This window comes from Zosterops lateralis, assembly GCF_965231275.1.
Source record: "Zosterops lateralis genome assembly, chromosome: 14".
NCBI lineage: Eukaryota > Metazoa > Chordata > Aves > Passeriformes > Zosteropidae > Zosterops > Zosterops lateralis.
Genome location: NC_139774.1, coordinates 17,112,713 through 17,126,802, shown reverse-complemented (window position 1 = coordinate 17,126,802; position 14,090 = coordinate 17,112,713). Strand labels below are relative to the sequence as shown.

The 14,090-nt window shown below is 47.2% G+C and overlaps 1 protein-coding gene across 1 annotated transcript; it reads right to left on the bottom strand.

The window, feature by feature from the left end:
- Positions 1–763: 763 nt before the first annotated feature.
- Positions 764–10,723, bottom strand: SLC26A2 (solute carrier family 26 member 2). The gene is made up of 3 exons (XM_083871685.1): positions 10,639–10,723; positions 5,103–5,741; positions 764–3,130 (listed from the first exon to the last, which is right to left on the bottom strand). The coding sequence occupies exons 2-3, from the start codon at positions 5,727–5,729 to the stop codon at positions 1,640–1,642; spliced, it is 2,118 nt and encodes a 705-aa protein (XP_083727811.1). The 5' UTR covers positions 5,730–5,741; positions 10,639–10,723; the 3' UTR covers positions 764–1,639.
- Positions 10,724–14,090: the final 3,367 nt, after the last annotated feature.

Below are 14,090 nucleotides of genomic sequence, written 5' to 3'. Positions count from 1 at the left end.
TCATCCTTCTCTGAGGCTCCCAGAGTGAAGTGATCCACGACATTCAGCTTTCACAGAAAGAAGAGAATAGTTATTGGTCCTTGCTCAGAAAAAAAAAACAAAAAAACCCCAACAAAACCAAAAAAACCCCAACAAAACAGTTCAAACTGAAGACATCTTTCTATTCAGTAAACATTGCACAATTCATATGGGATTTTATGCCTCCTTTGGCTTCTGACTGATTATTTTTGAATTGTTAAGGATGAGAATGTTGTCTGTACACAGCACCTTTCCCTTTTAAAAGCTGTGAAGCACCTGAAATTCAGATTGTAAACTCCTCTGGGAGGAAGGCACAGCTCTTCCAGGGGTGTGTGCTGTGTATAGCTGGAATTAAAAAAGGAAAAGCTGTTAATCTCCCAATTCTGCCTTCACAATTGTATTTTACTGCTGTGAGAAAAGAGAATCTCTTCCTACCCTTCTATTTTAGCATGAAGAGCAGGGATGAAGAGAGTCCTCTGCACTCCTCACTTCCACATAATTTAAAAGCAAAGTAAAAAGCTCTATTTACACTGACCTGGTTAAGGAAAAAAAAAGTTCAGGAAAGAGTTTTCCTGGCCCCTTTTCCAATGGTCTGTTCCAATGCACTCACATTGCATAAAGTCCAGGACAGAGCAAATTTATAGACAATAAATTCATGCACAAAGTCTGTGACATGACCCAATTTGGGCAGATGTTGGATAATCTATTTATCCCTTTTCACTTTGGTGCCTGTGATTCTCTTTGCCTGGTACAAAGATCTGCCTAGAATGGACTTTTTTTTTTTTTTGGTTAAAATTAAAGAACTAGATACTTCCCATATCTAATATTCACAATTCTAAAGAATTCCTAAATATTAGGAAAACAGTTGACTGACCATAAGAATGAACCAGACTGCTAAAGAGTCATCTATGAAGAGAAAAAAATTCATTAAAATCAAGTGGAGAGGCAGCATTTCCATGGGCACAGGCAGGTCAGGGCCTGTGGAGAAATGAGATAACCATGCCCTTGTGGCCTGGCTGAATTAGGAGGCAGTGCCAAAACCTCTGGAGGTGAGAGGTGCTTGGCTAGAAGATATTCATTAAGATATTTTCCTGCATGTTTAGATTTGATTTCTCTATCTGAGATTCAGGGAAAATCAAACAGTGCCCACGAAAGCCAGAGCAAACAGTCCCTGGCAGCAATTCCCTGGCAAACAAGGGCGTGGTGATGGAAATCAATGCCAGGATGAGGGATGGGAAAGGAGTTGCCTCACTCTTCAGCTGGACAGGACGTCCAGACTGCCCCAAAATCCCACCCCATCCACAAGGGCAGGGTTGCAAAAGAGATTTAATCACAACTTTAGAGTGGAACTGAGACGCAGAAAGCTCCAGAGGGGAGAACACGAGATGAACAACCCTACGCAAACCCCAGATTTGCAGATTGGCCACGATCAAGTTGAGAACTGCCTTCATTCAGTCCCTCCTATGGGATCTCTCCCCCTGGCAGGTAAATCCAGAGGGATTGCAGAGTACCAGAGTGCTGCCCTGCTCTCTGAGCACACACACACACACACACACACCCATTGCACAGACACACAGACACGTTCGCCCAGGGCTTTGTTCCAATCTCCTGTCTTTCCCAGCTAGTTCTTGGAAGCACCCTGCGTGCCCAGGGCGAAGTCCACGGCCTGGTGCACGCTGTGGAAGAGCAGGTGGTCCTCCCCCTGTTTGAAGAACTCCCCTCGGAGCAGGGAGCTCCTGACAGAAGGGTTGCACTGGGCCAGCAGCACCTGCACCCCAATGTCCCCGTAGTCCTTGCAGACCTCCTTGAGCGTGCGGATCCCGGCCGTGTCCAGGAACTGCACAGCGCAGCAGTCGATCACTATGGTGTGAAACCCCACAGCTTCCAGCCCCAAATCCACGGGGATGCTGCTCTGCTTGTCCCCAGACCCTCCCTCCTTCTCCCTGAGCATCCTTTTCTCCGCTTTCTTCTTGGCCGCCTTCACCCACTCGGGGTTGACCTCGGTTTGCTTGTAGAGGGAGGATTTGAAGCACTCCTTGTTGATGTAGTAGAGAGGGGCTTCAAATCGGAACACCACGACCCCAGGCTTGGTCTGCAGGTTCTTGTAGGCAGACAGGGACTCGTAGGTCTCCGACTCGGCCACCCAGCCCAGCAGCGGCGCCTCGGGGCGCTGCGTGCGGAAGATGACGCAGAGCATGGAGAAGCAGACCCCCACCAGCAGCCCGATCTCAGTGCTGACCAGCGCCGTGGCCGCCATGGTGACCCCCCAGATGACCGTGTCCACCCTGCTCAGGTGCCACATCTTGGGCAGGTCGCGGAACTTGCGCAGGGCTCCGCGGAGGTTGACGATGGTGATGACGGCCAGGACGCATTTCTGCAGGGAGAAGAACAACGGCGCGATCACCAGCAGGACCAGGAGGATCACCAGGCTGGTCACCAGGCCGGACATTTGGGTCCTGCAGCCCGTGGATTCCTTGACCAAGGTCTTGGCAAGGGCTGCGCTGGTGGTGAAGCAGTGGAAGAAGGCGGGGATGATGTTGCAGAAGCCAATGGCGTACATCTCCTGGTTGGCCCGCACAGAGTAGCCGTGCTTCTTGGCAAACATCTCCGAGAGGGACACGGTGATGGCAAAGCCGATGATGGCGATGGGGATGGCGTCCAGAGCCACGTTGGGAATCAGGCTCCAGTCTGGAGGGCGCGGGGGCAGAAACCCAGTGGGGATGTGGCCAGAAATGCTGGAGCCATAGGTCTCTCTCAGCTTCCCAAAGTGAGAGGCCAGAGTGGCTGCCACAACCACAAAGAGCTCCACTGGAACAGGAGCCTTGAGCTTGGATTTGAAGCGCTCGTTGAGCTCTTTGGCTGGGACGAGCACCAGGAAGCACAGGAAGCTGGTGATGAGGTCGCAGATGTTGGTCCTGTGGATGTTGCTGAAGATGTTTATCCAGGTGGTGATGAGGGATCCAACACCTCCACTCCGGGGAATGTCCAGGCCCAGCAGGTACTTGACTTGTGAGGTGAGGACAGTGATGGAGGCCCCAGTGACAAACCCACTCAGCAGAGAATCCGACAGGTACACGGACACAAAGCCCACTTGGAAGAAACCCATGGCCACCTGCAAGGAATCGACCACACACAACGTGTCAGGACATAAATCCCACAGATTAAAAAAAAACAACATTGTGCATGTCCCTGGAGGATGAGACATGGTCTGAGCAGGGAGAAAAGTCTCCAGTATTCAAACCAGGCTTTTTTGAGGGTTTTCATCCCCTGAAGAAACGTTTATTGTTTGCTCTGCTAATTACCCTGGTGGGGAAAAAAAGAAAAAAAAAGAAAACATAGGAAAAAAACTCCACCACATTTAAAATACTGTCTGCTTTTGTCGTTTCTCTTTCGGTTTCTCTAAACTCTGTGAACTTTGCAAAGATCTAAAACGTTTATGGTGGTTTTTGTCTGCCTTATACTGGAGTTCAGAGCCTGCAATAAAACCACAGTTTGTGGGGTAACAACTGTCCTTTGCACTGCAGAAAGTTTGGTGCCTCTGATACAGAAACTCTGTGACCTGCAAACTCCTCTGCTGTAGATCATAAAAACAGAGATAACTGGGAACTCCATGATAATCTCAAAGAGTTATTGAAGAGAAGGCAGGTTTGGGAACTTGGCCTGGCTGAAAATCAGCTCACAGCTCTCAAAAAAGCTCCTTTATAGCCTTGATAATTAATTCAGTGTTGTTCTAAGTGTAAAACATTAACATTAATTAGCTCACCTAGTTAGGCTGTATTAACTGGTGTGAGAAGATTTGCTTTTTATGATTTGACTGTAAAGAATATGTGGTTGGGGTTGAAAAAAATAAATTTGAGGGTGTTGGCCTGTAGAGAATATGCCTAATATTCACAGGGACTGAAGATAAACTGATCTGATTTCTTCAGATAAGGAAACTTAATTTGTATTTGAACTTGCCAAGAATATTAAGTGCAATTCACAAGTCCAAAACTGCACCCATCCCCCAGGGATGAAAGATGAAACCCAAAAATTCTGGGAGGCCCAGAAGATTTCTGAAATAACTCAACATGAACTTGCAATACAAAAAGTTCCAGGTTGTGTCCAAAACCTGTATTTCAAAGTGTCACAAACAAGTTTTGTTCCCCTCCTAGATATTTTGTTTGGTTGTCACCCTGGACAGACGAGAACAAATGAATGTGAACTCACAGACTCAAATACCACAGCTCTGCAGTACTGCTAAAAATAATCCCACTCTGGTTAATGTATAAGACTGTAAAAACAAGAATTAAAACCTGCTTTAATTTAGGCAAGCAGGGAGTTCTAGGAAATAAGTGTAGATATATAAATATAAAATATATTGTATCCTCTCAGTAGAATCCTTTCCATGCAAAACATTGTTTTGGCTTCAAATGGACAAACAGCAAATTTTTAAAAGCACATTTACAAATAAAAGGAAACTGGAAATACTTTTACTGTCCAAATTTTTCTTTGTTAGAGGCAGATGATACAAGACTGGGGTTAGGAGCTGATGCACCACCTTTTGGCCCCATAAAATGGGGTCTAATGCAAAAAAAAATAAACAGAGCTTCAGGCCACAGTGAGGAAGGTGATGAGCAGACCTTGAGAGATGGAGGTGCAGGTCCTTACAGTCCCCAAAAGAAAAAATGTGGAGGCAGGAAACGCTGGTAAAAAATGGGGAGCACTCCCCAAAAGAGAAGCAAAGAGAAGCAATACAGGCAGAAAAAGATGTTAAAAAATGGGGAGCACTCCCCAAAAGGGAAGCAAAGAGAAGCAATGGAGACAGGAAAAAAAAAAGTGGGGAGCACCCCCCAAAAGAGAAGCAATACAGGCAAAAAATGCTGTTAAAAAACGAGGAGCACTCCCCAAAAGAGCAGCAATGCAGGCAGGAAAAGCTGTTATAAAGTGGTGAGAGCACCCAGAGGAGTTTCCTGCACCGCGGTGACCTCCAGCCCTGAGGCACTGAACCAGGAGGATACGTGCCAGCCCAGCAGGATGGGGACAATCCCCTGCAGAAGAATGACAACAATTTGCACGGCACACCTTGTCTGTCCACCTCCCCTCACCTGGTAAACTCCAGAGATGAAGGTCATGGTGGCAGCCACGGCCATGGCGTAGCAGCCTTTGTCACAGAGCGGCGTCGTCCCGTTGCCGGTGACATTCCCGTCCCCTCCGGGGGCTGGCAGGGCACTGAACACGGCTGGATCTGGGTCAAAGCCAGCTCTCTCCACCTCCCGATCCACCACCTGCCCCACCATCAGGCAAACCACCCCGAAGATGCTGACGGAGATGTGGCGGGAGGTGCCGAAGATGCAGTAGATGATGCAGGAGAAGAAGGAGGTGTAAAGGCCATAAATGGGCTCCAGCCCCGCCAAGAGGGAGTAGGCAATGGACTGTGGGACCAGCAGCACCCCCACGATCACCCCAGACATCACATCCCCCAGCAGATCCTCCCTCAGGTTGTATTTAGGAAGCCACTGTAAGATGGGGAAAAACCCCAAAACGCAATCTTTCATTTTGGCCGGGGTGCAGCTGCAGGTTTTCTTTGCTTGTTTAAGCAGCAGAGCTTTCATGTTGCTCTTCTTCTCTTGGGGTTCCAGGAACATTCTGTGGTGAAAACTGCACTTGGTGTCATCTCCCTCTGGCCCTTCGGTCACTGCGTGGATATTGTTGGTCTCTGTCATTGCTGCCATGGCCAGGGCTCACTAAAAACACAAAGAAAGGCCATTAAACCAAAAATGAATGTACAGTTTGAACACAGCATTTATGCAAAGCAAGGGCTGAAACTCTCAGTTCAGCAGAGTTAAAGCAATTTCCAAGCAAACTGGGAATGAGCCCCCTCACTGTGTATCCCTGCGAAGGAAGGAATGACTTTATGACTTTTCCAAGGAGGGAAGTTGATATTCCTGTGGAATACACCTGCTGCTGGCAGGGTTGGGAAAGGGACAGGAATGCAGCAGCACTGCCTTTCTGGGAGGTTTGCTTTAAAAAAATCTCTGTCTGCAGCCTGTTCCACCTTGCAAAGCCAGTCAGAGTGTTTATTGTAGTGCCACAGCCACTCCAGTTCAGCTGCTGAAAATTAACTGCAAGTGGGACAATTCCAGCAAAGCACAGCTCGGTCTACAACTCTCGTGAGTTGTTTTTTGTTGTTTATTTATTTTATTTTTTTTCTAATGCAGTGATTTCGCCTGCCAAATACTGTAAAGGTCTGTTAGCTAAGAAGTGGCTTTTTTTACAGCCAATGACATGTTGCAAAGAAAAGCACTTCACGCTTTTGAAAAGCTGGTTTTACAAGGAAATGTCACACGATCAAAATAATGTACACAAGAGGAAAAACATATTAAAGGGCACAATGATAGGTAGGAGGGACACTTCTGCTCTAGTCCAAGCTGCCCACAGACAGTAAAACAGGGTGATTATACCAATTATTTAACACTGGGTTTACATTTATTGCCTGACTGGGAAAGAGCAAAGTCTTGATGAGACTGATGAAAGTTGAGCATACCAAGTGACTGCCAGCACGTAGACAGCTCTCCCACCTTCCAAAAACACCCAGAATTCTCCAGAAAACTCCTCAAGCCCCAATATCTGGTACAGTGAGGCCATTTAAACCAGAAACTCACTGGTCTGGGAGAAGAAACAGCAAGAGAACCCTGAGAAGTGTCACTGCCAGGGTGCAGCCCCAGAGCTCCAATGACAACATGGATTTTTGTGTGCTGCTCACGTCCTCTCTGTGCAGTGCAAACATCAGCCAGACTACTGCCCATGGAATGCTCACTGCTGAATTGATGGCCCAATTAATCCTCCAATCATCCTGAATTAATTGTCCCAATTAATAAATTGCTACTGGAACTGGCAGTGCTGAGGATGCCACTTGAGTCTGCCTCAGTGTGTGTTCACTTATTCAACATTTCACAAGTAGCTGCAGATACAGCTCTTACCACAGAACTGTGGGGTCACTGAGGTTGGAAAATCCCTCTTGAGATCATCCAGTCCAACCACTCCCAGCAGTGCCAAGGCCTCCCCTAACCCATATCCCCAGGTGCTACATCTACAAATCTCTTAAATCCCTCCAGGGATGGGGACTCCAGCACTTCCCTGGGCAGCCCTATTGGTACAGAAATATTTCCTAATTAAAACACTCAGTGCCACCATCCTTGCAGTGTGAGTTTCCCAAAGATATGGGAGGGAGAAGTGAGAGAGGTCACTTTGTGTGGTGCCTGCTGCCTTAGGACAGCCTGAACAGAAGAAACCCACGAGAGCAGGACCAACTACAGAATACAGATTCTAATATTTAGAATGGCTTCTTCAGAGACTTCTAGAACCAATTAGAAAGGAATTCCACCCAACTAATCCCACCTCCCATCGTGGTGTCCTTGTCTCTGGAGCTGCAGACGTGTCTAAAGCCAACACATGGATCTAACAGAAGATACCAGGGAGGAGTTTGTGTTTTATCTCCTGCTCCATGCTGGGACTCCCAAAGGTGTTTCCATCCACAGACCCAGACAGGGAGCATCTCTTTGTGGGTGAGCTCCTGGAGCCTCCCAAATAACCAAACCCAGCCCATCTTTGCTGGCTGTCCCTGAAAGGAGGGTTCCAAACAAAGCCCCCAAATCATGGACAGCCCAGGGATGGATTTTCTGTGTGATGGGGGCTGTGTTTTGTCCTGCTGTAACATCCCAGGATCACTGAGGTTGGAAAAGCCCTCCCAGCCCAGAGCACTGAGTGCCACCTCCAGAGCCACAGGAAAAATCAGGATCTTTACAGAAACTGCACTGCAAGAAGGGACATGCTCAAGATGACAGAGAGATCACACCTGGAGGAGACCCCCACCTCTACCTTGCATTTTTTTTCCAATCTCACCCACCTGTACAGGAGTGCAAAGTGTGCTCAGGGATGATTTACAGCTCTCCCAACCCCCCTGAATACACAGTGAGAATCAAGGGAGTATTACAAAAGCCCGTGTCAGCTCTGCTTTGCAAAAGCACATTTTGGAGCTATATTTGCTCAAGAAGAAGTTTTATTTGTTTTACCAGCACAGAGTTACAAATCAAAAGGCTTCAAACCCACCCAAAGCTCAGCCAATCAACACTGTAAAAGCTGAGGGGGAAAAAAAAAAATCAACCCAGACCACTTTTTATGTGCAGCAATGAGTTTGTTTTCTGAGATTTTAGTAAAGATTTCAGTAGTAAAAATCCTTCTGATTCCTTCTGTCCCTCCTCCAGGACTTGCAGGCAGCTCACTCAAACCTGGGGAATTTCCTTAAATGTGCCAAGACAAACCCCAGCCAGCTCAGTTTGGTGCTGCTGTGAAACATCTGCATGGGAGGGGGTGCCTGGGTTTCAGTCCTGCCCAGACAGTAGGAAAATGTTCTAAGTAAAAACCTTTTTGGCTCCAGAACTCTGAGCACATACTGGCTCTTTGTGCTCACTTGCATGACAGCTTTCTCTCCGTGGCATGAAAAGGACCTTTCACCACCCAGTCCCTGCCCCGTGGCATGTCAGGATAGTAGGAAATGACACAATTCCAACGCTCGTTTCTCCTTTTTCTGCCTCAAAGTGCTGCCCTGTATTAATTTTGTAACCGTTAGGCCAGGCTTGTCTAATAAAACTAGATTTTGTTCTTGAACATAAAAAATCTCCCAACCCTGAGAAAACCCCTTTGATTCATGCTTTGGACACTGATGGACATTCTGTACATTTAACTGGAAAAAGGAGCTGCTGTGGGTTTTATTCTGAAAGCTGCTATTCACACACAACCCAGAATTCACTTTTATCACCCATTGGGCCTTTCAGGGGGTGTCTCGTTGCCACAAACTTCACTTCAGATAAAAAAAAAAAAACCGACAGAGGAAATTTCCAGCGTCTGTTACCAACTGACTGCCATGAAATAAAGATGCAGGGAGGTCCTGCAGTTCTCTAATAGTCATCAGACCTCCAGACTATTTCTGGAGCCCATCTGGGCCCTTCTTTCTGATCCCAGGATGTGGCAGCATCTGCCTGGCTTCTGTTTTTGGGGGAGCACTACCTGCAGCCCAGGGATGGCTTGGACTTCTTTTGTCCAAGATCAGAGTCACCTTGAGAGTAAGAGAAAAAAATGGGTTGTGAAACTCACTCACCTGCTGAAATGACTAAAACAAGGTGAAACTTCAGGTGTGAGCATTTCAGAGTAGAAAGTAAATCAAAAGTATTCTTTCTACAACACCCAACTCAGTTTTCCTTATTTTTCTGCATCTAAGTTATCACTGTGTGTGATCACCCCTCACCATCATGTAGTCCTTGCTAGACAGGAGAATTTAAACACACTGAAAACTAATGCATAAATCCTTAATCTAAAAAGACATGAACAATTTCTCCAATTTCTGGAGAGTTGTAAAGGAGAAGCAGAATCAGAAATGCAAATTCCACACAAACTGAACCAGAGCTGGGCCCTTAGAAAATGCCCCCCCCCAAGAATATAACAGGAAAGCAGATCACAGCATTTTGACAACTAAATCTTTGACCTTTCTCTTGTCGGACAACGGCCTTTTTCAAATAATGTCTTTACTGTTGTGGAGCAACAAGGAAATTCAATATTACCACGATAACACCCAGATAAGCACTGGAACAACACTGCCTGCACCTGGGAATTTGACTAAATCCTTCATATCCTCCTGCAAAACATCCCAGCCACAAACAGTGACTTCCACAAAGGGCTGAAAATAACATGAATAATAAAAACCACATGTTTAAGGGAACACATGTGGAAACAGAGCTGCCTCACTTTTTGGCACAACAACCAGCAGCCGTCCACTCATATGGGAAAAACCTGCAAAGCCGGACAATAAAACCTCATTTTTATAAAATGTGGGATTTGCTCCTGATCCAAATATGGGATCTCCTGTTTTCTCCGGAGCAGCAGCCTCCAGCATTTTTTTGGGGAAGATCTCATAGAATGTGGCTCTCTGCTGGCAGGCAGATATTCCAGGGGAGTTTTGGCAGCTCCCAAGGGCAGTTTAGTGTGTTCCCTGCCCTGCCCTGGATGAACAAATCCCTCCAGCAGGACCCATCCCACCCGCATTTCTTAGGGAGAGTTTACTAAAAGGCCCTTTCAGCAAATTATTCCGGTGTTAGGGCCTTTCCCCAATCTTTTCTGTTAGCAGGGAAAGGTGGGAGGCTGAGGATGGGCTGAGGAAGAGCTGCCCAAGGGAATTTGCGGGCTCAGCCCAGGGCATTCCTCCCAGCACAGCTCCATCCCCAGGGATGGAGAGACCGCCCTGTCCCAATGGAAACCCACCGGCACCGCGCTGGGTAACGCTGTGTTTCAATTAACAAAACGTAATAAAATTAATAAAAACCTCCAAGGAGAACCCCGCCGCACCTCCTAAAACTGCGGGGTTTTGCCGAGCGCTTTGGAATTTACATTCACTTGTCCCGCCAAGGCGAAAAGGGAAGCGAGAGCAACAATTGAGTTTTTAAGGCAACATTCACTTTCACCCTGGGGGTCCTCGCTGCCTTCCTGCCCAGCTTCCCCTTATGGATTCCATGAGTGTTTTTCTCTCCTCTCCTCCTGCTCTGGAGGGCTGGACCCCCCTCCTGCCCGCTCCCTTCCCTCGGCACTCACCGCCCGCGGCTCCCCGGCGGACAGACGGACAGACAGACAGACAGACAGACAGACGGAGGGACAGACGGAAGAAGCGCCCGCCCCGGGCAGCACCGCCCCGCTCCGGGCAGAGCCGCGCCCCTTCCAGCCCCGGCCCGGGTCACTTCCGAATTGATTCTCCGTGTGCTGTTCCTGCTCCTTTACTTGCCAATCAACCCTTTGAAATCACAGAATTACAGGACTGGAAGAGACCTCCAGGATCATCGACTCCAATAGACCTGACACCTCAACTAAACCCTGGCACTGAGTGTCACATCCAGTCTGTCCTTAAACACCTCCAGGGATGGGGACTCCATCACCTCCCCAGGCAAACCATTCCAGCACTTTATCACCCATTCTGTAAAATGCTTTTTTTCCTAATATCCAACCTGTATTTCCCTTGGCACAGCTTAAACCTGTGTCCTCTCCTTCTGTCAGTTCCTGCCTGGAGAAAGAAAGTGTAGGGTTGATAATGAGAGGTGAAGTGAGATTAAACTTTGTGCAGGTGAGGGAGTGTGACACTCTCTGGCCCCTTTTTGCTCCAGGATACCATTGGGATTCCTTAGAAAGCTGGATGAAGGATCCTTGGCCATGTGGGTATTTAAAATCCCAGATTTCTGTTGAGTGCTCTGCTCTTATCTCTGGGCTGGAGGTTCAAGGTTGGAGGGTCATGCCCAGCCCTGTCTGCCTTCCCTTCCCTTCCCTGCTGCACAGAAAAGCAGACATTTCATCTGAAGTCAAACATTGCCCAATATTTGCACTCCAGGTGGAGCCTTGAGCTGTCAGAAAACCCCATCAATGCACGGTTGGAGCAAATGCAGCCAACTTCAAGCCTGCAGAATTCATGCTCTTGTCTTTCAGTGTTAAGCAAATGCTGTAAATCTTACTGCAGAAATGCTGGATATTCCCATTGAAAACATTTACCCTTCTCCATGAGGGTTTATTAGATGTCATGGTAACCAGAACAGACAATTGCAATGGAAATAGAAGAGCTCCCTCCTTTTTCCCTGACTGTCCATTGTCAAAAACATCAGTGGCTGACTTCCCAATCCCTTTAGGGACTTCCACGGGAGTTTTAATTGAGTTTGAAGTATATGGTGACTCCAAGACAACCAGAGCAAATCCTTGGGAGGAGTGACATCTATGACAAAAGTGTTCAAAGCCTTTTGTTTAGGGACTCTGCAGAATCCTAATAAGAAATCACAAACCCAAGAAATGGTATTCCAGCATCTTTATTCTTGTTCTAGAAGCACAGGCTGTGGAAAAAAAACTTGGATCATCCAATACATCATGTCTTCATGGAAGAAACAGGGAAATAATATCTTCTTGGAACATGATATTGAAAGAAAAAAATCCCAAGCATTATTATTTTTCTGGATCTAAAATATATTGGCCTTCTTTTTCTTATTACTTTTAGACTGATCCTCTAAAAAATGGATGGAAACAATCCAAGCAATTATTTAAGATAATTAAATCATTTCACTTCCAACTGCTTTCCTCTTCTTGAGGTATATTAAGCTTTATGGTTAATATATTTCTGTGCTGAGGGAACCTTTGGCCTTGGAGAAATGTGCCTCTGGGCTCCTCACGCTCCAGAATCTCCTGCCAAGGCCCTGGGGTTTGCTGACACACAAATGCCAGCGTGTGCCATCTGCCCATCCCATCAGCCTGCCTGGCAAACCTGCAGCTTCCCCAGGTCACCACATCATCTGTGGAATATCAAATCTCCAAAGAACCAGTTGGTCAGACTGCAAAATAATGCTGGAAATGGCTTTATTACGCTGAGCAGGTACTCCTGAGCAGCCCTGGGAGCCCTTCCTCCTTGCCTTTTGCCCAGCAGCTCCTGTCCAGTGCCCTGGTACCGCCTGGCACATTGCTCTGCCTGTGGTGGTGTTATCAGCCCTCTGGCCATAAACCCCACAGGCAGAGACTCTTCCCAGTCTTTCCCAGCTCCCAGCTTAGTGTTATCACTCAGCAGATAAAGGAAGCCTGTGATTTCCCCAAGCTGTTTTGTGCCATCTGGCTCCCAGCCTTCAGTCCCGTCCTCCTGGCACCTCCCTGCCCAGTGCCCTGGTCCTGCTGGTGCAGCTCCGTGGGAGGATGGCTGGGTTGTGCTGAGAGTGCTTAAAAAGGAGTTATTTTCTCTCCTTGCCCTTCCCTCCCTCGCAGTGCACTGAGATTCAGGCCTGAATTTGCACATTGTTGCATTGAGTTTGGGGATGGAGAATGGGATGGGAACTGCCTGGTTCCCATCTGTGAGTTCTGTCAGAGCTGGGACAAACCTTCCTCCTCACCCTGACCTGCTGGGCTTGGAGGGCCCTCATTAATGTCACACACACAGAGAGATCTATGTGTGGCAGCTCTGACTTACTTAGAAAACCCATCAGACTAAGTAACGGAAACAGGCCCATCCTAATGCTTGAAATGCATTTAATTTAATTCAGTCACATCATTCAATGCTTGGCAAAACCAAAAAAGAAGAGCTAAAATGAGCTGCTTTTAAAGGCTTCCATCAAGGATGAGACAAATGCCAAGTAAAAATTGAGTGGTTGGAGGGGAGAGGGCGTAATACAAAAGGAAAGATGCAATGAATCAGAGTTCTTAGATAATCAAAATAATTAAGCCATAAAAATATCAAAAAGAAATAATCTCTGTCCACATCTCAGGAGAATTATACTGCAATCAAGAAAGAGTGGTCTGCACAAACATCTGTGCAGAATTGCTGCACTCTCAGTGTGTCACAGTCCAATGTTGTCACCTAGAGTCAAGAATTAATTAGGTGATAAAATTTTCAGAGTGTTGATGTGTGTTAGAAGGCTTAGTTAAATAATTGCTGGACTCAGTGAGTTTTCTCACCCTGCTTTCATCCAGCCTTTCAGCTCTTTGCTTCCTCAAGGCTAAGGCATGGAACATTAAAACAAATCACAAACTCCAAGGAGGCTCTTTGAAAACAAGCAAATGCATGAGAGAATTAAACTGCACCATCAACTTAGCATCTAACTCACAAATCCCACCTTCCCAGATGCTCCTTTTCAGCCAAAAGCTTTGTGAGCCTGCAGCAGGGTAATAAGAAATCCCACGTTTGAGTGAGGGTTGCTGTGTGCAGGGATTTGCAGCACTGCAGGAACTCTGCAGCAGCAGCACTGCCCTGCACTGGCTGCTCCCAGCTCCTTCAGCTGGCAGCCAGAGAGAAACCCAAGTGGGGAAAAGTGCTGAAGGACAGGCTCATCTCTTTTGCCTCATTTGAGTGGCTGAGAGAAGCTGCCCTTTGTGCCTTGCTGGCTGCCAGCAAGGAAGGAATATTTGCAAAGTCACCTTGAGCAACTGCTGAGCTCCCAAAATTTGGCCAGGAGCTTTTTGCTGTGCTGACAATTGATGGGTGCAGCAGAGCCAGGGCTGGGCACACAGCACAGCCTGGAGGGGCCATTTAAACC